The sequence below is a fragment of the Barbus barbus genome (assembly GCF_936440315.1).
Source record: "Barbus barbus genome assembly, chromosome: 50".
NCBI lineage: Eukaryota > Metazoa > Chordata > Actinopteri > Cypriniformes > Cyprinidae > Barbus > Barbus barbus.
In genome coordinates this window covers 9,860,553-9,884,062 of record NC_136728.1, presented here as the reverse complement: position 1 = coordinate 9,884,062, position 23,510 = coordinate 9,860,553, and the positions used below count along the sequence as shown (strand labels likewise).

Below are 23,510 nucleotides of genomic sequence, written 5' to 3'. Positions count from 1 at the left end.
CACAAATATTTTGTTCAAGCAAATCTTTTTGAACATCTTTTCTATTTATTTATTTTTGGGTGTAAAAGTTAAACACTTCCAGTTAGCAGTTACTATCATCGAAGAAGCTATTAAAATGTGTAATTCAAATAAGAGGTATAATGCTAACATGTATAGAAATATTTCAGTTAACATTTCTAATGCACATTTAGTTTAATAGAATAATAGTTAATAAATAACACATTTAGCTGAATTAACACTTGAACTGAAAATAAGTGGATACTGAAATAAAAAATAAAAAACTAAATACTAAAAAATAAAACTGACACCCAACTAAATCTAAATAAAAATTTGAATAATACAAATAAAAGGAAATTCGAAGTAAATATGGAATAAGTTGTATTACTTTATATTAATGTAAAATAAAGCAGCAAATAGACGTTTTGTTCCATAAGCATTTACACACACTCACACGTGTATATATATATATATATTTTTTTTTTTTCATTTTTGTTTAAACATTAAAGGAAAAAGGTATTAACATAACGGAAATATGTTCATTTCTTCTCTACATGCGTTCTTCAAGCAGGAAGCGTGCGTCGTGTCCATGGCAACAGTGACACAAATGGCGTCAGGGGCGCCTCAACAATAACTGTAACGAGGACATTTCCATTAGAAAGTATAACTGTTTACCTCTCTGCTAAAACCGTTTTAATTTTAAAACACTAACCACTATGCAGTTTTCCTCAGGGGTTTAAAGCAAGATGGTTCTATATTAACCAGCGGTGTTATTTGATATCCTGTCAGCAGGCGCTTGTAAATTAAGTTATTTGTTGTTTATTGTTATTTATTGTTTACTGTGCCTTAATGAGCTGCGTGCTATCGGGAATGCAGGTGAGTGATGGCACAACATTTAATGCTGCTTTGCACTCTGCGGTTACAGTCTAATATTACACAGTTGGTTAACATGCCAACTCACTGATACTCGATGCCTCTTAACCTTCTGCCCCTTTGCTTGTACTTAACTCGCTTTGTGTTTTCCTATCATGTTGAACCAAAGAAATCAGATGATCCGTACGAGAGATTCATTTTGCTTCATCTTCAGCATTATGGATTCCTCTCAGGTAGGTTATTCGAGTTATTCGCTTTTGGATGGGTTTAACAACGCTTGACTCGTTTAATGGGGTTTCTATGTCCTCTGATAAAGCATTGCATATTGTTCTTACGTTTTGTTTCTGTATATACATAGACAATACCTCTTCTGTGCATGCTGGAGTCCCCATCAAAAGAGAGTGGGAGGGCAACCGAGATTCTACTGCTTCCGACATGATCAACTCACCTTCTGAGAGCAATGACTCCAACTTCGAAGAGGAGCAGGAGGAACCCAAGCCATGTCAAAGTAAATATGTAAAACTCTTGGATCTGGGTCTGTTGTGTTCACAGTGATGTGAAGCATGGGAACCCATTTTTCCGCAGAAGAAAAAGCCGTGCTTTGTTAGACTATAATTATGACATAAAAATTGAAATTATGACATTATGAAATATGAAGTCATTAAAAAAAAAACAATAATTAAGGCATAAACTTAATTGTTTTAATTTTTGTCTCATAATTAAGACTATGTCTTAAATGTGACTTTTTATATCATAATTATGACTTTTCTTATTGTGAGTTTTTGGTCAGTTTCAATTTTGTTTCTCATGATTTTTCATCATCTTTTATCTCATATTTTTTATTGCATAATTATGAAAGTATGTCATTATTTCAACGTTGCTTTATCTCATAATTACAATGAGCATGTTATAATTGTAACTTCTCATAATTTTCTATATTTCTTTCCTCATTATTATATTATTATTTTTATTTTTGTCATTATTTTGCTTACCTTTTATCTAATAATTAATTACTAATGACTTAGTTTATCAAAACTTAGACTTCTTATGTTTAAATTTAGAGTTTTTGCTTATAAATATAACTTTATATAACATGATTATGAAGTTGTTTTTTGTTTTCTTATGTGGTGGATATGGGCTTCCATAATGAAGCATGATCCGATATGTCAATTAAAATATCGTCGTTTACGAGACCTAAATAGAGTTGATCCCATATAAAGATACTATACTTTATCTTGCAACAAATCACCACCATTGCCACCTAAATAATGATAATTTTGTATTTTCTCTAAAGTTCTTTCAAGTTGTCACACAATACGCAACACTTGAGCCCAAGCAGCTAGTTCCCATTTGAAATTCATGGCCTTTATAAAAGATTCAGACACTAAGAACACATAATTGTTTTAGGGAGCATGTACCAATGAATTGTACGACTTGGTTGCATGGGTAATTTTGATAATCACTGCTGGTAACAAATGCTTCTCACATGTCTTTTAACTACAGCATGTCTGTTGGGTAATACATTTGATTTTGTAATGTCTGTGTTTCATTACTTTGCAAGGTTTTTTCAGCTTAGACAAAGTTCTTAGAACCCGACAGCTTGTGTTTGATTTTGATGGTGAGCGACCCATTCCACGCCTGAGGGAGCCTTTGGACCTCTTCACAATCCCATCTACCTCCTGTCCATTCCAGGGCGTTCGCTGGCCCATCGAATGTGAAGTGATCCGTGACAAAATACAGCATATAGGTATCAGTGCTTTACTTAAAAAAAAAAAGGTTTACACTATTAATACAATATTATTGTCAGATACCAAATCAGTATGGACACTTTCTTTGAACCCAGAATCTGTGAATTCATATAATACAATAAAAATTTAATTTATCCATACGGTGATTTGAATAGATCTCTTTGATAACTTTTTATTTAAAACTGTGAATACATAAGGATCATGTGACACTGAAGACTGCAGTAATGATGCTGAAAATTCATCTTTGAAATCACAGGATAAACTTACATTTTAAAATATATTCAAATACAAAACAGCAATTATTTTAAACAGCAAAAATATTTCAAAATTTTACTGTTTTTGCTGTACTTTGGATCAAATAAATGCAGGCTTGGTGAGCAGAAGAGACTTCTTTAAAAACATTTAAAAACAATTACTGTTCAAAAACGTTTAACTGGTAGTTTATATATTATATATATATATATATATATATATATATATATATATATATATATATATATTTTTAAACTCCCTGCCAAATCGAAATTGTGTTGTGCAAACAAAATAAAATAAATAAATACATTTATATATCATTGAAAGGACCCTTGCACCCTCATGACTGTGTGTCAAGGTCAATAAGTCTTTTAAAATATCAGATAATTTCAGATTTTTATGACAAGACAAGGTTAGTTCAGGCTATAAAGTGTCATGTGGTGAGACTCGCCCAAAACTGATTACATTTTTGAATGAACTGTTCATGACATTGACACACACACACAAAAACTTTTTACCATGCGAAATGTTTAAAAACATTTTTTGAAAATGCAAATTAAAATGAAGTTTCACCCTTTTTAATCTACACAGCATTTTGATGTGATGTTTTTAGTCTCTTAAAATACCAGATGATTTGCCTTTTTATTCCAAGACAAGGTCAAGTTTTAAAGTGTCATATGGTGCGACTCACACAAAAGTTATATTTATCAATAAACAATTCATGCTATTTGCATGAAATTTAAATAAAGAATCTTAAATAAATAAATAATTTAAATTAAATAAAGAATTTTAAATAAATAAAGAAAAAAAGAAAGAAAATAAAAAAATGACCACACAAAATACATTTAAAAACGTTTTATTTTAAAATAATAATTAATTTTCACCCTTTTGAAACTAGATTTTTAACCTAGTTTTTTGTATGTGTTAATAAGTAAATAATTCTGTAAACCCTTCATTTCCTCCACCACCATCTTGAATTATTAATATTTTGAATGTGTGAAAAACCAGAATGGGACCCTTCAGAGCCGGAGCCATTCTATCAACCAACAGGTGATGAACAGGCTCCCATGCCGATTGGAGGGTTGAGAGGAAACACTGTCTACCGCATAGACCCAGGTAAGAAAATATATATATATATATATATATATATATATATATATATATATGTCTTAATTTGTCATTGTTCCTCTGTGCAAAAATCTGTAGCTACTTCCAAACTTTGGTTTTATATCCTCACCTTTTGGTTCACCACACCATTTAGCCACAAAAAACTCCTACTTCACCTACTCTCGTGTGGGTGGGAGCAGAGGACCCATTAAAAGTGCCACGACCTGTGCCAACCATCAGGAGGAGCCTACGCTAGCTTTTGAGTCCCGTTTTGAGAGTGGAAACCTACAAAAAGCAGTGCAAGTGTGAGTCACACAGCTTCATTAATATTCCCACAAATGGTTTTGTCTCTTCTGACAAGATGTAAAGATGTATTTAAACCAAATATCTTGATTTAATTTAAACTACTCTCTGATCTTGGCTTTCCAGTGGTCATTATGACTATGAGCTGACTTTGCGCACTGACTTGTACACCACTAAGCACACTCAGTGGTTCTACTTCCGAGTGAGGAACATGAGGGCAGGCGTCACCTACCGCTTCACCATCATCAACCTGATGAAGGCAAGCAGTCTGTATAGTGCTGGAATGCGCCCACTGCTCTACTCTGAACACGCTGCCTGGCTGAAGGGGGAAGGATGGCAGCGAACAGGAGCAAATATTAGGTGACAAACAGTGATTTCTCACCATGAACACAAAGTTGTGGCTCAGTTATCTTATTTGGTAACTCGATCAATGACACAAAGGCTAAGTGTCCATGATGAATAGGAAGGAAACATCTTTTCAAAATAGGCTATAGTTGTAAGCTATGTAAGCCCATTTCTACCACATATGAAAAAAAAACATGTTTAGGTAAATCATAATTGTAACATAAGAAGTCATAAATATGATATGTTATAATTATGAAATCGATATTGACAAAAAGTCAAAATTATGATATACTAAGTCCTTATGGTAGCCCAGCAGTGCACAACACAATGAAATCTCCACAACACAACGCATAGGAATCATTTTGTTGTGTTGTGCTAATTTCACAGTGTTGTGGCTTGTTTCTGTTGTGTTGTGCTAATTTTGTTGTGATTTGTTGCAACTTGTTTCCATTGTGTTGTGTTAATTTCGTTGTGTTACGGATTGTTTTCCATTGAGTTGTGTTAATTTCATTGTGCTGCGACTTGTTTCCGTTGTGTTGTGGCTTGTTTCCATTGAGTTGTGTTAATTTCTTTGTGTTGCGGCTTGTTTCCATTGAGTTCTGTTAATTTTGTTGTGTTGCGGCTTGTTTCCATTGAGTTGTGTTAATTTCGTTGTGTTGTGGCTTGTTTCCGTTGTGTTGTGGCTTGTTTCCATTGAGTTGTGTTAATTTCGTTGTGTTGTGGCTTGTTTCCATTGAGTTGTGTTAATTTCGTTGTGTTGCGGCTTATTTCTGTTGTGTTGTGCTAATTTCGTTGTGTTATGTATGGCATGTTTCCGTTGTGTTGTGCACATTTTGTGGTGTTGTGCACTGCTGGGCCACCGTAATTATGAGATAAAAGAAGTGAAATAATGAAATAAAAGGTCAAAATTATGTGCCTTTTATGTCATATTTTTGCCTTTTTGTATTGATAATTTTGATAAAATTATCTGCTATTTTTTGAGACTTATTGATGTCTATGATTGCTCTGATAAAATAATGATAGGATTTTTCCTTTATGTTTCTACAAGTTGGTTACACCACGACTTTGATTTATTAATGAGCAGTAAAGCAATTTTTAATAATAAAAAAAGCGCTAAAATAAATACAATTACCAAAAAAAAAATGAGGCTTTTTCTTCATTATGATATCAGGGAACTTGTGCCACTTGACATGTTTGGCTTTATACCAACCCCTAAAAATATTATAAATTATTTCTGAATAAATTAACCGATCCAGACAAAAAAATTTACCCAACTGCTGTCTCAATGTCTTTTATAGGTACTACAGAAACAACACTGAACAGGATGGTAAAGTGCTGTACTCCCTCACTTGGACTCTGGAGTTCCCTTTCGATGGTGACACCTGTTACCTGGCCCACTGCTACCCATATACATATTCAAACTTACAGCATTACCTGCGTGAGGTCATCTCAGACCCTGTCCGTGCAGCTTACTGTAAGCTGCGGGTGCTCTGTCGTAGTCTGGCGGGAAATGCGGTGTATGTATTGACTGTAACAGCTCCGTCCAACAGCTTAGCAGAACGCAAAGCCAAGCGGGCAGTTGTTGTGACGGCACGGGTGCATCCTGGAGAAACCAACGGCTCTTGGATGATGCAGGGTTTTCTGGAGTTCCTGCTGAGCGACTTGCCTGATGCGCGTTTGTTGAGGGAAATTTTCATCTTTAAGGTGAGAGAAGGAGTGCAGGGCACGGATGGAGAACGGGTTTTGGCCAAAATTTCTATATATACCCATGTCAAGTGCTTTACGAGATGTACACAGTTTACTACAGTAAACTAACAGATGTTCTGGCTGCAGGTTATACCGATGTTAAACCCTGACGGTGTGGTGGTGGGAAACTACCGGTGTTCACTCACAGGCCGCGATTTGAACCGGAACTACCGCAGTCTGCTGCGTGACTCTTTCCCATGCATTTGGTACACTCGCAGCATGGTGAAACGGTGAGTAATAATTTGTTCATGACAATTTGTGTCATGTTAAGTACAGTCAAACCAAAATTTATTCAGACACCTTTAACATTTCTTACATTATAGCACAGTATTCGCTATAGTGTAGAAAATGGGGATAAAATATGACAAGAACTCAGTTAAACTGTGTCAGAACAAATTCATCTTGATAATGTCAGATAACTTTAATAAAAAGGTATGTAATGGATAACAATCAACCAAAAATTATACAGCTGTTAAATGTAAGTACACAATTAGATAATCATAATACCAATTGAGGTCAACCAATTACCAAGCAATGTTTAATTTTGTTCATTCTGTGGTGTAAAACGTTTGCATTAGCAATTAAAGAAAAACACTTAAGCAAAACATGGTCAGGTCAAAGTGTCTGAATATTTTTTGATTCCAAATTTTACTGGTAGTCCACTGTATGAAGAATTTTTGGGTATAATATGTCACATTTCACTTTATTTTGCTATCTTCTCTTACATTTATGACCTATAGTGTCCTGAACCCACTAGTAAAAACTTATCAAAAACTATATCTGGTGTCTGAATAATTTTTGGTTTGATTGTATAAGGCGTTTTCTATTGACAGTAGTGTATTAAAGTATGAAGCACAGCTCACACAGAAGTCAGTGCGACAGCCTCTTGGGCTGCGCGTCGACGTACAGTGCCGTTGCACTTCGGGCGTCCCGAGTTTGAGTCCCGGCTCTCGGACCTATCCCGATCCCATTCCCTCTCTCTCCCACTTTGTTTCATGTCCTCTATACACTGTCCTATCAAATTAAAGGCCAAAACATAAAATCTAAAAAAATATATATATATTTTTTTTAAAACGATAAATGTGACTGCACCTATACACCCGGTTAATTTGATCCCACAGGTTGCTTGCTGAAAGAGAGGTGGTGGTCTACTGTGACTTTCATGGTCATAGCAGGAAAAACAACGTGTTCATGTATGGATGCAATGATCGGAAAGATGCCTCACAGTGTCTTCAAGAACGCGTTTTCCCTCTCATGATGAGCAAGAATGCTACAGACAAGGTTAGCATTGGTTGTCATAGTCATAATCTCAAGCAAAATATGTGTTCAAATTTTGAATGCATGCTTTTTTCTTCTCATAGTTTTCTTTTAGGAGTTGCAAGTTCAAAATTCACAAGAGCAAAGAGGGCACCGGCCGCATCGTCATGTGGAGACTAGGCATTAGGAACAGCTACACAATGGAGTCAACCTTCGGAGGCTCCACACTAGGTATTTACATGCTTAGTTATCAAAAAAGTTTGTAAAAATGTATTATTATACTATTATATAATGTATTATTTATACACTATTATAGTTTTTAAATATTTTAATTGGGTTTTATTTTTGTATTTTAAGATTTTTGTAATTTTTGTAATTTCGTAGTGCGATTTTGTCATTTTTATTAGTTTTTTATTTTTTAGGTTATATTTTAGTAATTAATTTCAGTTAGTTGCCAAGACAGAAATGGATGTTTTCTGTATATAAGACGAGTTTTTTTATTCTTAGGCGACAGGAAGGGAACACACTTCAGCACACGGGACCTGAAATCAATGGGCTATTACTTTTGTGACACTCTGCTTGACTTTTGTGACCCCGACCCAGCCAAGGTGGCCTGTCTTTGGACTTACTTCTTTTGTAATACAGTTTTAATCAGATTTAAAAGAGCATTATTAATTGAAATACATTTTAAACAGACCAAACACTGTCTGGAGGAGTTAGGGCTGTTATTGAGACAAGAGGTCAGACGGAAGCTGGGAAGAGAAGTGGACTCCTTAGAGGATCTGTCTGACATTGACATTGAGTCTAGGTAAGAATACACTCAAATAAAAACATTCCATTCGAACATGTTTGTAAAAACATCCTGTGAACATTTGATAACTACATGTCAGATTATTTCACAATGTTGATGTTCTGTGCAGCACAAGTGGATCAAACAGTACAGAATCAGATGGACTTCCTGTTCATCTTCTAAATGCCACAAACCAGGTGCAGTGTGAAGCAAAACCCTCTCAGTGACATCCTAAAGAATATTTCTGTTCATTCTCTTAATGTTCTGTGATTTCTATAACAAATGTAGGGCAAGAAAAAACACCTAAGAAGCCGCAAAGAAAGGAACCGACTCCGACAAGAACGAGCACAGAGCACAGGACCCAAAATTATTCAAAGGAACATCAAACATTTGGTAGGTCTTACTAAATATGCATTTTTATAGATTAAAGAGCATGATCTTAAATCTGCAAATTACTAAAAAATGTTTAGGCACAAGTATTAATTTATTTAAACAAATAAAAAATGAAATGTACTTTTAAATTAAGTTTAATTTAAGTAAAATGCTATTTTAAATATAATTAAAAGTAAGGGTATGTTTTAATTTAGAAGCATATTCATTATATCTATATATATTTCTGAAGGATCCTGTATCCTCAAATGAAGATGTGGTCAAAGTGAGAATCCAAGAGAAAACTATGTGCTTTGTGAAGGATACTAAGAAACAAAAGGTAATTTTTTATGTGAGTTTGGTCCAGAAATACCAGCAAAAACACAAAAAAGTGTTATACAACGTAAAAGACCAAATAAATAATATTTAACTTTATAAAATGGATAGTGAAAAGTTGTATTTTCTATGCTATGTAGATGCCATGTCCGGTAAGGGCGAATCAGACTGTGAGGTCTTGGATCCCTCATCCCACCACTCACATTGGTGTTGTAGAAAATGTTTCAGATCTATGGGGGAACAGACCAGAAAAGGTAATTGATCTGGATTGATATTTTGGATAATTGATATTGTCAGGCAGTGACCATCAAATAATTTTTAAGATATGGCAGAATACTTTTTTTGCAAACAAAAACAAACCCTTTTTATTCCAGATTGTGCCTGCCACCAGTCTGCACAATGGTTATTCATCTTACCGTCACTCTGTCTCAGGTAGATATACTTAAATATATAAAAATAAATCCTGTCTATCAAATGAAATCAGTTAAAACTAATGTGTCATTTTTCAGTTGATACTGGGCATAAAACATATCAGCACGCTACCTCATCAGCCCCCCAGGGGCAATTACAACGACAAACCCACCTAGTTATTGGAGGTCAGAAAAGATGTCCGTCAGTACCAGCCTCCAGAGAACGATCTCTGACTATACCAGTCCAACCGTACACAATGCCCTTGTACCCCGATTACAGACTTCAGCCAGAAGTGAAAGGCATGTCTTCTGACTTCTTATGTGCTAATTTTCAATAAAATTCTGACCACATAGTTGACATATTTATCATTTTGCTGCGTCTCACAGAAAGACCTCATATTTCGAACATTACACGGAGGAGGTAAGTTAGCTACATCACATGACAACAAAGTACATTTCACAGTAGAAGTGGCATAATAGTATTTGTAAATTTTACAATTTTTTCACAAAATGAGCTCATTTCAAATTTGATGCCTGCTACAGGTCTCAAAAAAGTTGGCCCGGGGGCAACAAAAGGCTGAAAAAGCAAGAAATTTTTTAAAGATTCAGCTGGGATTCTAGCAACTAATTAAGTTAATTGACATCAGGTCTGTAACATGATTAGCTATAAAAGAGATGTCTTAGAGAGGCAGAGTTTTTCAGAAGTAAAGATACTTTAAAAAAAAAAATGTTCCTCAAAGTCAAATTGCAAAGGCTTTGCAAATCTCATCATCTACAGTGCATAACATCATCAAAAGATTTAGAGAAACTGGAGAAATCTCTATGTGTAAGGGACAAGGCCGAAGACCTTTGTTGGATGCCAGGGGTCTTTAGGCCCTCAGACGACACTACATCACTCATCGGCATGATTCTGTCATTGACATTACTAAATGGGCCCAGGAATACTTCCAGAAACCACTGTCAGTAAACTCAATTCGCTGTGCCATCTGCAGATGCCAAATAAAGCTCTATCATGCAAAAAGGAAGCCATATGTGAACATGGTCCAGAAGCGGCGTCATGTCCTGTGGGCCAAGGCTTGTTTAAATTGGACTGTTTCAAAGTGGAAAAGTGTTCTATGGTCAGATGAGTCCAAATTTGACATTCTTGTTGGAAATCACAGATGCTGTGTCCTCCGGGCTAAAGAGGAGGGAGACCTTCCAGCGTGCTATCAGCGTTCAGTTCAAAAGCCAGCATCTTTGATGGTATGGGGGTGCAAAAGTGCATACGGTATGGGCAGCTTGCATGATTTGGAAGGCACTATGAATGCTGAAAGGTATATAAAGTTTTTAGAGCAACATATGCTCCCCTCCAGATGACATGTATTTCAGCTGGACAATGCAAAACCACATACTGCAGCAATTACAACAGCATGGCTTCGTAGTAGAAGAGTCCAGATGCTGAATTGGCCTGCCTGCAGTCCAGAACTTTCACCTATAGAGAACATTTGGCACATCATCAAATGAAAAATACGTCAAAGATGACCACGAACTCTTCAGCAGCTGGAAACCTATATCAGGCAAGAATGGGACCACATTCCAACACCAAAACTCGATGCCCAGACTTCTTCAAGCTGTTTTGAAAAGAAGAGGAGATGCTACACCATGGTAAACATGCCCCCGTCCCAACTAGTTTGAGACCTGTAGCAGGCATCAAATTTGAAATGAGCTCATTTTGTGCATAAAATTGTAAAATTTCTCAGTTTAAACATTTGTTATCTGTGTTCTACTGAGAATAAAATATAGGCTTATGTGATTTGAAATTCTTTTAGCTTTCAATTTATTCAAATTCAAATAACGTTCCAACATTTCTGGAAATTCGGGTTATATGTGTGTATATGTGTGTGTGTATATATATATATATATATATATATACACATACACACACACACACGCATACACACACAATATTAAACAAATAAAAAGTAAAGACTTTTCTCCCATAGTCAACAGAAACTCAGGCAGGAGCGTCAGATGCAAGTGACCCATATTCCCGTCAAACATTTAATGCCACTAGACAACATGGTAACCCTGAGGATCAGTCATAAGACAGGTAAACATTTGTTATTTCTTTAAATACTGGTATGGCCGATATGCTGGGAACAAAAGTAAATAAATTTGCACTGCACTATTTGAAATTCAATATCAGACTTAAATACACAGTCTCCAAATGTTTTTGGCAGTGTATTAGTGTATTATGATACCTACAACCTGATTCATTTTCCCATGTTACCAGATGCTGTGGCTGGCCTTGCATCACCAGATACAGAGAAGTCCAGAAGGGCCAACCAAATCAGTAAACAAGATGCTTCCTGTTTCCTCCCTGACCTACACAGGTTTATTTTTCTGGCAGTTTGCTTGACACTTGTCACATACAGTGCAGAATGTCATAATCTGTTCTTACTGCTGTCATTGTGTGCTCCTCCTTAGCCACGGTCAGTTGTTTGGGAATCAGGCTGCAATCGGAAGGCTGAGGTTAGGGAGACTGCCCAAAGGAAGCAAAACTCAGGTTTTCAGGAGAAATGCTGCTTCTACAGACAGCCTGAGCAGTGAGGAGAAGTATGTCGCAGAAAGAACATCTACACATTTTCCTAGGTCGTAGCAAGTTAAAGGGATAGTTCACCCAAAAAAAAGAAAATTCTGTCATTAATTACTCACCCTCATGTTGTTCCAAACCTGTAAGACCTTCGTACATCTTCAGAACACAAATTAAGATTTAGATTAAGATTGAATTAATAGATAAAATTGATAGAATTAAGATTTTTGATGCATTCCGAGAGCTCTCTGACCCTCCCATAGACAGCAAGGATCCTCACACGATCAAGGTCCAGAAACGTAGCAAGGAGATTGTTAAAATAATCCATGTGACATCAGGGGTTCAACTGTGATTTTTACGAAGCTACAAGAATACTTTTTGTGCACAAAGAAAACAAAAAAAGACAATTCAACAATTCCCTCTCCTCCGCGTCACCCTATAGCGCCATTTTGGAGAGTATCACATACGTAAACAACGTATGCTGTTCTGTGTCAGCAGCACGGTATGCGGATACACTGTTTACGTTGTTTATGTTTTGATCTGAATGTAAACAACGTATCCACGTACATACATTGCATACGTTGTTTACGTATGTGATGCTCTCCAAAATGGTGCTATATGGGGTGATGTTGAGAAGAATTATTGAATAAAGTCGTTATTGTTGTTATCTTTGTGCACAAAAAGTATTCTCGTAGCTTCATAAAATTACAGTTGAACCACTGATGTCACATGGACTATTTTAACAATCTCCTTGCTACGTTTTTGAGCCTTGATCATGTTAAAATCTATTGTCTATGGGAGGGTCAGAAAGCTCTCGGAATACATCAAAAATATCTTAATTTGCATTCCGAAGATGAACAAAGGTCTTACAGGTTTGGAACGACATGAGGGTGAGTAATTAATGACATAATTTGAATTTTTGGGTGAACTATCCCTTTAACTCAGCTGCTGATTTCCTTGACAAGGTTCCATCTGCGGTTGACTCAAGAGTCGATGCAAGTGGAGGACGAATCCACAGATGTTTGGCCTCAAACATCTCACATGCTGCAGTCTTATGAAAGCACATGAAGAAGATGAAGAGATGATGAGCAGGTCATTTTCTGTGAAGCCAAGTGCCTGAATATGCAGTTGTATGCAATTCACTATTTCAACTGTGCAATCCTTAACTAGCGTTTTTAAAAAACAAAAACAAAAAAAAAACATTTAATAAAAGATACATAAACATTGGAAAACAGACTTTTCCCCCAATTCTTTTTTAACCTATATTCTGAAATAAGTAGTACACTAAAGTTATTTTAATATTAACTTTTTTTCTGTTGAAGAGATGTCATTTCTTATTGAAAAATTTCCATGTGTGATCTTTTCTTATTTTGGAAGTAACTTCTAATCACTTGATGTGTGGAACTGATTTTTAATGATTTGATTTATCTAATAAATTCAATTTATAATTTTGTTAAATTCAGAATCAATAAATAATATTATTTAGTGGTTTATAACAATGGAGTGTGTTTAATCTGTTTTTTTCTAAGTCTGTAAATGTTTTTATTTATTTTTGTATGTTTATTTTACATACAAAATATAATACAAGGCAAGATTTGTTTGTATAAAATAAGGCACCAAGACATTCACAGTAACAATTCAACTCAATGAGTGATAGTGTTCGCCACTGATAATGGATGAAGTCTTTGTATTCTTCAAATAAATCTTTGTAGTGTTTTTATTTATTATAGTCCATCAGTGCAGGTCTCGTCACGTCCTTAATTCCTGAATCACATCAAATTGTCCTAAATGGAAGTGACTTTCAGCGTGTCGAACCATTGCATGCAAGGCAACAAACCCAAAAAGAGCCTGAACCCCCCCAAATATTCAGTCTTTCAGTATTAAAATAAATTCCTTTAAAACATATTTAAATAATTATAATCTCATATCGATACAGAAATATATAGATTCATACCTCTGCAGAAAATAAATAAGGCCAGTATTATATGAACTCCTCTCTCCAGGGGTTGAATGAGAATAGCCTCATTGAAGAGCTGGAACAGAATCAGGGGAAACTGGAGCAGAAGAGTCAGAAGCCAAAATCCAGCCAATTCTGGAACCTATGTAAAAAAAAAAAAAAATTATGAGATGATTAGGGGGAAACAATCATATAATTATATTATATTATAATGTATTATATTATATCCTTTAGGTAAATAAGGTTTATAAAAAGGTTTACCTTCTCTTGCAGTGTTCCAACATTGCCCAGATATAGAGTCTGATGGCCTCAATCAGGGTCATTAAAATGAGAATTGTGATCAAGATGAACCTGTAATAATCTGCAAGGGCTGGGTACTAGATAAAAAATTATTTATTATTAGCAGTAATATCCCAGAACATTAACATGATTAAACAGCAATAGTCAGTCAGTGATTCCAGAATGAATTGTTTAAAAATATTAGGTAGAGGAGAATCACCTTTAGTTGTAGCATCACAACCTCGCTGACCCATCAGAAAGGAAAGAACCACATGTTAAAGTAAAGTGACATCTGAAGAGGCAGACTTGATACTACATCCTTATCTGGCGAATAAAGATCATACAGTGATGGGAAGTTCGACTCGTTTCTTTCGAATATTTAGTTTCTTTCGAACAGTTCATCATTGTCTGTTATTTACATCTTTTAGCTGAAAAATTTAAAGTGAGTTTAAATGCTAGTTATTGAAACACTTGCTTTGTATGAGTATTCATAAAACAGTTTTTTGGTTTTCAGTTTAATGAGTCACTTGTGGGTTTTTGACAAAAACGATTCCTGAATCGATTCAGAATCCGATCGATTCCTGAATCGGTTTTCCGAACATGTTCATTAGTTTCAATAAAAGATATACGCCTCAAAACCAAAACATTCGCTGCTGTTTAATTAACGTTAGGCAGCTCAATCTGTCTGGGCCACAGAAAATGAATGTAACCAACACCGTTTAACAGTGATAAAAAACATTACTGTATCTGCAAATCAGGTAGGCAAAATGTGATGTTTACTAACGTTACTCTGCTAACCAGACGAATTAGCCCAGCAGCTAGCACCTCAAAACAAAGTCACCATTTCGCCAACTGTTGTCTAACCCGTTTTTTGAGGAAGGAAGGCAAATGAGGTGGGTTTGAATAATACATTCAGTATAATAAGTAATATTATATATTTTGCAATTAAGATATGTAAAATTATACAAGCTTATTTCCACCACGGAATTAAATTGCGAGTTTAGGCCTATGTGTCAGAATTTGGACGTTTCTTTTCAGATTTGCGAGTTAATTCTGACTTCTCAAAATTGCGAGTTTATATCTCGTAATACATAACAAATACATACGTTTGTATCTTTACAGTTTTAAAATTTTTCTTGCATTTCTGAGAAAAACGTTAGTGTTGAAAAGAGAGGATTGCGAGATATAAACTCAGGATTGCGAGAGAAAAAGTAAGAATTGTCAGATTAAAAACTCCCAAAATAAGCTTTCATGTAACAAAGATAATCTTCGTTAACAAACTAAAAAGTATCATCCCAGCAAACAACTTTTGTAAAACCCCTTTTTGGTTTTGTAAAAGGTCGTGCTTAAGACTGCAGACAGATGTTGGGTTTTTGGGTTGTTCACATTATAAATTATTTTTTTCACATCAGCAACATCTTACGACATTTTACCCAGCAGACACACAATGCCATAAGACGTTGGTTAAATTTAGGTCGTGACGTCAGGCTACCAAAATTCAATGTCGATTCAACGTCTAATGTCAATGTCAATTTGATGTCCAATACCAACATCAGCTGATGTTGATACTTGTTTTTAGGTTGTGTAACCAAAATTCAACATCAAATTGGTGTCAAATACTGACGTCAACGTGATTTTCATTCTCAACCAAAATGCAATGTTTGTCCGTCGTCATGTCTAACGTCAACCTGACGTTATTGCCTGCTGGGTAGAAACACACTTCACATGCTACTACCATGTTTTTGTTTTGTAACATGGTTTTTGTAGTCATCAAAACAGTAACTCATATATATCATAAAATAGCTTTATTTCTTGAATACATTTAAATTGCATTATTTACAGCTATTGCTCTAAATCCAAACGATGAAAATCAGTCTGTTCAAAGTCTCTTGTGTAATGCCAGCATTACAGGGTTTATATGTACGATGAATTCACAAGACAGTTTCCATGGATGTCAGGGTGTCCGAACGATCCAATGTATCATAAAAACGCAGACAGGTCTTGTACTGCAGGAGTTTCTCGTACAGGTGACTGTGTCCTACCCCGCTACTCAGCTCCACGCTCAGATCTGCGTACCTGCCCAAAAACATTATGAAGATTCATCTGTAAACACATCTGTAAACTTGTCATATTCAAAGCTTGAACCGCACCTTCGTGATATTCTCCAAAACACCAGTGTGTTTATAGCCATTAATGTGGCCAGAGTAAAGAAAAACCTCTCCATGTTGCCACTGCTGAGGTTATTAGGATAGAAGTTTCCTGTAATCATAAAACACAATATCGAGTTCATGTTCTATTGCACCCCAATAACAAGTTCAACACTTTCAAGAGTGACATATTTTTACCTCCTGACACAAAATAAAGAATGTGAATGAGGAAAGCCCCTAGAAAGCAGCCACCTCCATATGAGAGAGTTAGGAAGTGCAAGGAGACGCCTCTAAGGTTGCTGGGAGTCAGACAGAAGGATATGAGAGAGCCTGATCAGAGGAACAGGAGAGATGCAGATCTAAGCAAAAACAAAACCGCTGGATTGATGTTGACTAATGAGCACTTCAGTATCATGGAAATCATATTTTAGAAAGTGAATTGAGAATACGTACATGCTGGTGTCACAAAAGCCTCCGCCACTCCCAGTAAAATGTACTGGGGCGTAAGCTGGAAACAGGTCATAGAGGACACATGCAAGACCTTTCCTGATAATGTCTGCTCCACTTGTGGATAATCCTTCCTGTGGATTTCGGAGATCCCTGCCAGTAGTGCTGAGAGTGCTGCACAGGCATGACCCATAGCTGCAGGGAAATGTAGTTTATATAGCCTAATATTAAAGATGCACTAGGTTTTATTTATATGTAAAATGAACATATAAACTGTTATTATAGCATTTTGAAAGTAGCATGCCTTTCGGTGTCAGTATGAGTTCCAAGGCCACTGCTGAATCAACCAAACAACATGCACAGAAATGACTTAAAGGTACAGTAGGTGATTTCGGAGAGCCTAGCAATAGCAAACTAGCTTTGAACGCATAAGATCTCACCCTCCCTGCAAATCACTCTCCAAAGCCACGCCTCCTCCAAAACACATGACCGCGCATAGGCAGACCAGAGGCTAACTAGAGACATGATGAGAGACGGCGGTGGAATGTAAAGCTGTCAGATTATCTCATGTCTCATTCACCAGTGAGAAAACAATACAGTACAAAGCACGTAATATTACAATAATAACGCCTTCCATTTTTGTTCTATCTGCAGTAGCGTAATGGAATGAGCTGTTGACGTATCATGTCTGCGCAAACAGGGTGCAGGAAGGTATGCAAATATATATGCTGTCAGGCAGGTAGGGCAGCCTATCCAAAGCCACTGGAAGCCAAAAAAGCATAACAGCTAATGCTAACGCTGCAGTGCAGGGAAGAAGACTAGATGCCATTTTTTTGAATGGATGTCAATAGAGGAGAAGCTGAATAAACAGCTTTTTTGAGGAAACAGCTTATTATTTAATGAATCGACAGTCTATCGGCTAATCTTCAACATGTTTTACATTAAACAATAGTTTTGGATTCAACTATTTTTTAGAGTTTACTCCGAGAAAAATGACGTTTTATAAGAAAAGCCACAGACTTTTTGCAACAGGTGGGATTTGGCTTACGGCACTTCTCATTCATTCCTATGGTATCTGTATATGGTGATTGAGTGTCGCACAACTCTATAATCTATAATGTATCATGTCTATAATGTGATTAGTTATCAAGGCGTATGTGATCCAAGTTGACCGTTATGCTTTCTCAAATAGTAAGTCATACAGACCCTCTCATCTCTCAACAATAAGACAATCTCTGGCCTATCGTAGCCTCTCAGACTGAGAGATATGATTGGACAAACATTTTATGGTCCCACGCTTTCCACAGATGATAAATACATATAAATACATTTAGACCAGTTAATTATTGCTATCGGGGTGTGGAGAGACTTTCAACCAGCATAAGTGGGATATTTCCAATTGCACATCAGTTGCACAAGTTAAGTTCATTAATTGTAGTTAGGATGCTCACTTATAAATGTGGCTGGTGAGGGCAGTATTTTCTTCAGATGCTGGTAGCAGGTGTTGAGAAGCTCCAGCAGTGGTGCTAAGATCAACACCGGCAGTATACTGATGACCTTCATCACTGCTACAGGCAGGAGAAAGCCGTTGAGCTTTAAGTTGGAATGCATCGTTTGCAGAAAATAGCCTGATGGGATCTGTTAAAAAATTAGAAATAAAGATATTACAGAAGATAACTGCTGAACAAAAGTATAGGTTTAGCTAAGCATACTCACCTGGGTAATGCAAGCTCGATATAAAAGCTGAAGTCCAAAGAGAGGGAAAAGTTTGACTAGGATCTTGACGTTTTCCACACTGGTCTCACTGTAACAACCCCCGTTGTTTTCCTTGGCACGGTCTAACCAGTTGGCAACATCTCCGCTTAAATGGCGATAATGGAGGCAGCACATTTTGAGAGAATTGAGGAACACTCCCAGCGTAGTTAGCAAGGAACTGCCTGTTACTCCACAGATGATAATTCAAAGTTGTTAAGGAACAGAAATCAGAACAATTGAACAACTGGTAGTTATTTTGAAGAGAATTTCTCTGTGAAATTATCGGACAAGAGATATATGTATTTCTGTGTATATGTATTACGAATGGCATTGTTACCTTTTTTTGGATGGAAAGTGAGCTTGTTGCGCACCATGTGAATGGCGAGGAGAGCGAGGAGAACAGAGGTGAAAGGGATGAGAAAACACAGGTTTTTGGCAACTGACTGCTGAATGTAGGCAATCCCCAAAAAAACAACTGTTGAGTTCAGGTTGACCAGCCAGTAAAACCTGTGGATTGTAAACAGCTGCAGTATTTGCACCTGCTGTACAATGTGTTTTAAAAGTGCACTCAGTAATTTCTTCCTCATTTAAAACCTTTTAATTTCTCAAGAAATACAAAGTACTTTTAAAAAGAAATAGTGCTTTGGTTATAACAGTAGAAAAGCAATAAGCTTTTCCATGTAAGATAAAAGCTATATTATTTTACATGGAGCGGGTCCCCTCACGGAGGCTGCCATTTTAAAATCACATGATCAGCTAAATGCAGGGCTACCTCACTCAGACTATCCCGCCAAATGCGTGAATGGGCCACATCATGTTTTTAGTTGGGATAGTTTGTGCTACATCATAGCCCCTTTTTGTAACTTCAGCCGCCCCCTTATCAGTGCTGCACTGGTGCCGGCTCTGGTTAAATGCTGGCACTTTATCTCAGTAAACCTATTTTTAGACACTTTTCCACTCAAAATGAATAAATCATGGCGAATAGCATACAATGTTAACTTACATCCACACAACTAGGTGTCAGTATAAATACAAGACAACTGCATTTTCTACCAGTGCAACAAAATGCTGTATTGGCAGGTAGAAAAAAATCTTTGTTCGGATAATATAATAATGGCACATCTTACCAATTGAAGAAGGACAGGAGCTGGCGTTGATCACAGCTTTGAAGGTGATAGGCTGCCATTGGGCAGAGGATGGCACGGATGCCGCCAATGCCTAGAGCCACAGCAACAAGCCCCGTGTAGAATAGTATGTGTTGCTCGTGAGGCTCAAGTCGATATACGATGTTATGCGTGTTTATATAAAAATCCTCAAAAGGGAATGCGACCACAGGAAGCAAGGCGGTTCCTATAAAAATGGACCAAAAACAGGAAACAGTTTTTATGAATACTTGATGGCAACTTTACATCCCCTGCTGAAAAGACCAGCAAATTGTTACTAGTCCAGGACCAGACTAGCCTAAGACAAATCTGCTTGTTTTTAATTCTGTGATTAATGAACTTTTAGGAACTGTATGATCTTTAATAAAACCAATATATGGAATACGTTTTATAATAAATTAGAAAATTTAAAATGAGCTAATTTTAGTTTTTTTATACAAAATGAAAAGGAATTATAATTTTTGTCTACATGCTGCACTTGTAAAATAATTTTAATCAATTAAGATATTTTGAAATACACTATGCTCAAATGTTTGGAGTCGGTAAGATTTTATTTATAAATTTTTTTGAAAGAAATTAATACTTTTGTTCAGCAAGGATACATTAAACTGATCAAGACACAGTAAAGACCTTTATAATATTACACAATATTTCTATTTAAAATAAATGCTGTTCTTTTGAACTTTCTATTCATCAAAGACTCGTGAAAAATGTATCAAGGTTTCCATAAAAATACTAAGCAGCAAAACTGTTTTCGACATTGAAAAAATAATAAATGTTTTTGAGCACCAATTCAGCATATTAAAATGATTTCGGAAGGCTAATATGACACAAAAGACTGAAGTGGCTGCTAAAAAAATTCAGCTTTACCATCACATGAATTAATTACGTTACAATATATTGAAGTATCTATCTATCTATCTATCTATCTATCTATCTATCTATCTATCTATCTATCTATCTATCTATCTATCTATCTATCTATCTATCTATCTATCTATCTGTCTATCTATCTATCTGTCTATCTGTCTGTCTGTCTGTCTGTCTATCTGTCTGTCTGTCTGTCTGTCTGTCAAGCTGTAATACTATTTCACATTTCTGATTTACTGTATTTTTGATTACATAAATGTAGTCTCAAAAACATAAAATACTACAGACTTGAACAGTAGCTTAATTTAAAATAGTTTTATGTAATAATTAATAAAGTAACACTTGGACATTTGTCCTTTAGTGGACCCTGCGCCACTGGTAGAGAACCACTGTCATATATACGTACCACATAGTTATCTAACCGAAGATCTGTTCAAATGAAAACGGTGTACATACAGATACATAATACTCAGCTCTCTAAATGAGTGACAGTCTATTTCATTAGGCTAAATCCTGATAAAAACAAGTGACTTTGAGTGCGAGGTAAGTTAGACACTAAGTATAAGTGTTATTCATACATCAAGTCTACAAAGGATTCATTACTGTGGCGACCACTAACCGAAGAAATGAAGTAGCGCACAAAAACAGACAACTGTTGTCCTTCCTAAACACGTCTCAGCAAACCATCCCACAAGAACCGGTGTAAGTACGCTGGCTCCTACAAAGCATGTGTTCACCATGGCTGCTTGGTAACTGCTGTATCCCAGCTTAATGGTGCAGAAAAGGATCATATTGCAAACAATCCCAAAGAAGGTGAACCTCTCAAAAAGCTCCACGAAGAGTACACAAACAGTCACCTGCAGCTTCTTATGTGCCTTGCGCGGCTTGCAATATGAAGATGTGCAGATCCCATGAGGTAGGTTGCCATCGTGTGTATCAAAAGCATCTATGGGTGGCATGCTGCTTCTGGAGATCTTCCTGTGGAAGTGATGTTCAGACAATGCTGGAGCTCCATCTCCAAGAGGGCTGGACTGGCAATTCCTCACAAACATGTGAAATCTTGTTGATGCCTAATAACAGAGCCTTAGCCAGCACGCCAAAGGTTCACGTTTAGTCTCCTGAACGAGGTTTCTGGATAATGTTTACGCAATGCTTCTTCTCACTAATGTAGTATTGAACTTCGTCGGTCTCCGAATCTCATTAAGATGGATGACGTGGCAGCAGCGCACAGAGCCACTGATGATGAAAGTGGTTTCAGAGATGTGAGACATACTTTTATAATGAATGTTTTCGGAGAACCAGTGAAAAACATGCCATACTTTCCTTGTGGAGAAAAGCAAGTTGAACTGGATTAGGTTTTGAAACATTGAAATGATCATCAAATATATTCTTTTGTCTTGCAGTTTTAGAAGGATTTAAAGACATGTTTTTATGAGGCCAGGTTCCAGGTTTTAAAAGGATAGTTTACCCAAAAATTTAAATTCTGTCATTAATTACTCCCCCTCATGTCGTTCCAAACTTGTAAGACCTTCGTTCATCTTCGGAACACAGATTAAGATATTTTTGATGAAATCCAAGAACTCTCTAACCCTCCATAGACGGTCAAGGCCCAGAAATGTAGTCTATGAAGTTACGAGAAAACTTTTTGTGCACAAAGAAAACAAAAATAACAAGTCCTACGCGCCACCCTGGTGCCATTTTGGTGAGTATCATGAATGAATAACAGAATGAATGAGTAATGAATGACAGAATTTTTATTTTTGGGTGAATTATCTCTTTAATATTAGGACCAGTTGCCCCTGGACCCTTGTGGAGCAGGGCCTGTTTTTTTTAATGCTTGTTTATTAATTTAAATGGTGTGAAGTTGAGGAACCTAATGATATGTCTCTCAAATCCATTTCACAAGCATGTATCGACGTGGTGCTAGCAAATGAAAGATAATTAAATTTTTAAGGACACAAGGTGCCGCTAGTATATAACACCCCACTGTGAAAGGTGGCCAAGAGGCAGTGCCAAATTAGTCAGCACGTGAAATGCGAAATCCCAGTCAGGGCCATCTTGATATTTGTCTTTTGAGATAAGATCCCCTATGTATTATTAATATTTATAATAATAATATATATTAGATGTATCATTTCGGCACGTTGATATTGAACTGGTTAACTAAATTAAAAAGATTTTTTTTTATCTAGTTTTAATGTTCTACTTTAATTTCAAGAGAAAACAAATATAATAAATAATAAAAATATTTATTGGTTTATTTACTTTTTTCTACAGCTTGATGTTGAATATTGAATGGTTTGAATAAAAAAATATTTATTTTAATGAATTATTTGATGTTAATTTTGTATTCAAAACTGAAAATAATATAATACATAATAAATAATATTTATCTATTTACTTATTTTTCTCCAAGTTGATATTGAGTTGGTTATTTGAATAAAAATATATTTGAATTTAATCGATTTAAAATATTTATTTTTTTATAAACTATTTATTTTCTTCGGTTTGAAATAATATTGCTTGATTGGTTGATCATTGTCAAAATGTCTGTTTTTGATATCTGGTCAGTAATGTAGGTGAATTTCTGTGGAAAGTGTCTTTGAATGTATTGGTCTTTGGCCTGTGGCCATACAGCATCACATACTCTCTGTTCTGGATGGCTACGGTGTGCTAGGCTTGAATATTTCTGCCTGAGCTCACCAATTATATGAGTGGAGAAAAGAGCACACTGGTGGCCCTGACTGGGCGTGAATGGAGCTCAGAGCTAGCAGAGCTGTGCTGAAA

At 36.1% G+C, this 23,510-nt stretch overlaps 3 protein-coding genes across 3 annotated transcripts; 1 reads left to right on the top strand and 2 right to left on the bottom strand.

Moving 5' to 3' along the window:
* The first annotated feature begins 566 nt into the window (after positions 1-566).
* Positions 567-13,599, top strand: agbl2 (AGBL carboxypeptidase 2). The gene is made up of 24 exons (XM_079413939.1): positions 567-873; positions 1,040-1,103; positions 1,229-1,378; positions 2,432-2,617; positions 3,879-3,986; positions 4,132-4,282; positions 4,407-4,640; positions 5,924-6,329; positions 6,459-6,601; positions 7,493-7,652; positions 7,733-7,859; positions 8,136-8,236; positions 8,324-8,436; positions 8,549-8,615; positions 8,707-8,811; positions 9,041-9,127; positions 9,264-9,377; positions 9,498-9,555; positions 9,633-9,833; positions 9,921-9,954; positions 11,516-11,622; positions 11,806-11,905; positions 12,000-12,128; positions 13,071-13,599. The coding sequence occupies exons 1-24, from the start codon at positions 847-849 to the stop codon at positions 13,171-13,173; spliced, it is 3,075 nt and encodes a 1,024-aa protein (XP_079270065.1). The 5' UTR covers positions 567-846; the 3' UTR covers positions 13,174-13,599.
* Positions 13,600-13,854: 255 nt separating this feature from the next.
* tmem17 (transmembrane protein 17) lies at positions 13,855-16,079 on the bottom strand (the record flags this gene model as incomplete). The annotated part of the gene is given in 7 exon segments (XM_079414449.1): positions 13,855-13,953; positions 14,040-14,204; positions 14,324-14,359; positions 14,362-14,439; positions 14,562-14,594; positions 14,598-14,665; positions 16,043-16,079. Coding segments are annotated over 7 exon segments (516 nt in total).
* Positions 16,080-16,272: 193 nt separating this feature from the next.
* LOC306868342 (solute carrier family 15 member 5-like) lies at positions 16,273-21,775 on the bottom strand (the record flags this gene model as incomplete). The annotated part of the gene is made up of 9 exons (XM_079414446.1): positions 16,273-16,417; positions 16,492-16,600; positions 16,687-16,818; positions 16,942-17,130; positions 18,387-18,573; positions 18,652-18,872; positions 19,028-19,197; positions 19,818-20,040; positions 21,343-21,775. The coding sequence occupies 9 exons, from the start codon at positions 21,773-21,775 to the stop codon at positions 16,273-16,275; spliced, it is 1,809 nt and encodes a 602-aa protein (XP_079270572.1).
* Between the last annotated feature and the right edge of the window lie 1,735 nt (positions 21,776-23,510).

Coding starts and splice junctions, on each gene's coding strand:
- agbl2 (XM_079413939.1), top strand. CDS start 847: ATGAGCTGCGTGCTATCGGGAATGCAG. Junction 1,104..1,228: donor GCATTATGGATTCCTCTCAG/GTAGGTTATTCG, acceptor GTATATACATAG/ACAATACCTCTTCTGTGCAT. Junction 4,283..4,406: donor CTACAAAAAGCAGTGCAAGT/GTGAGTCACACA, acceptor TTGGCTTTCCAG/TGGTCATTATGACTATGAGC.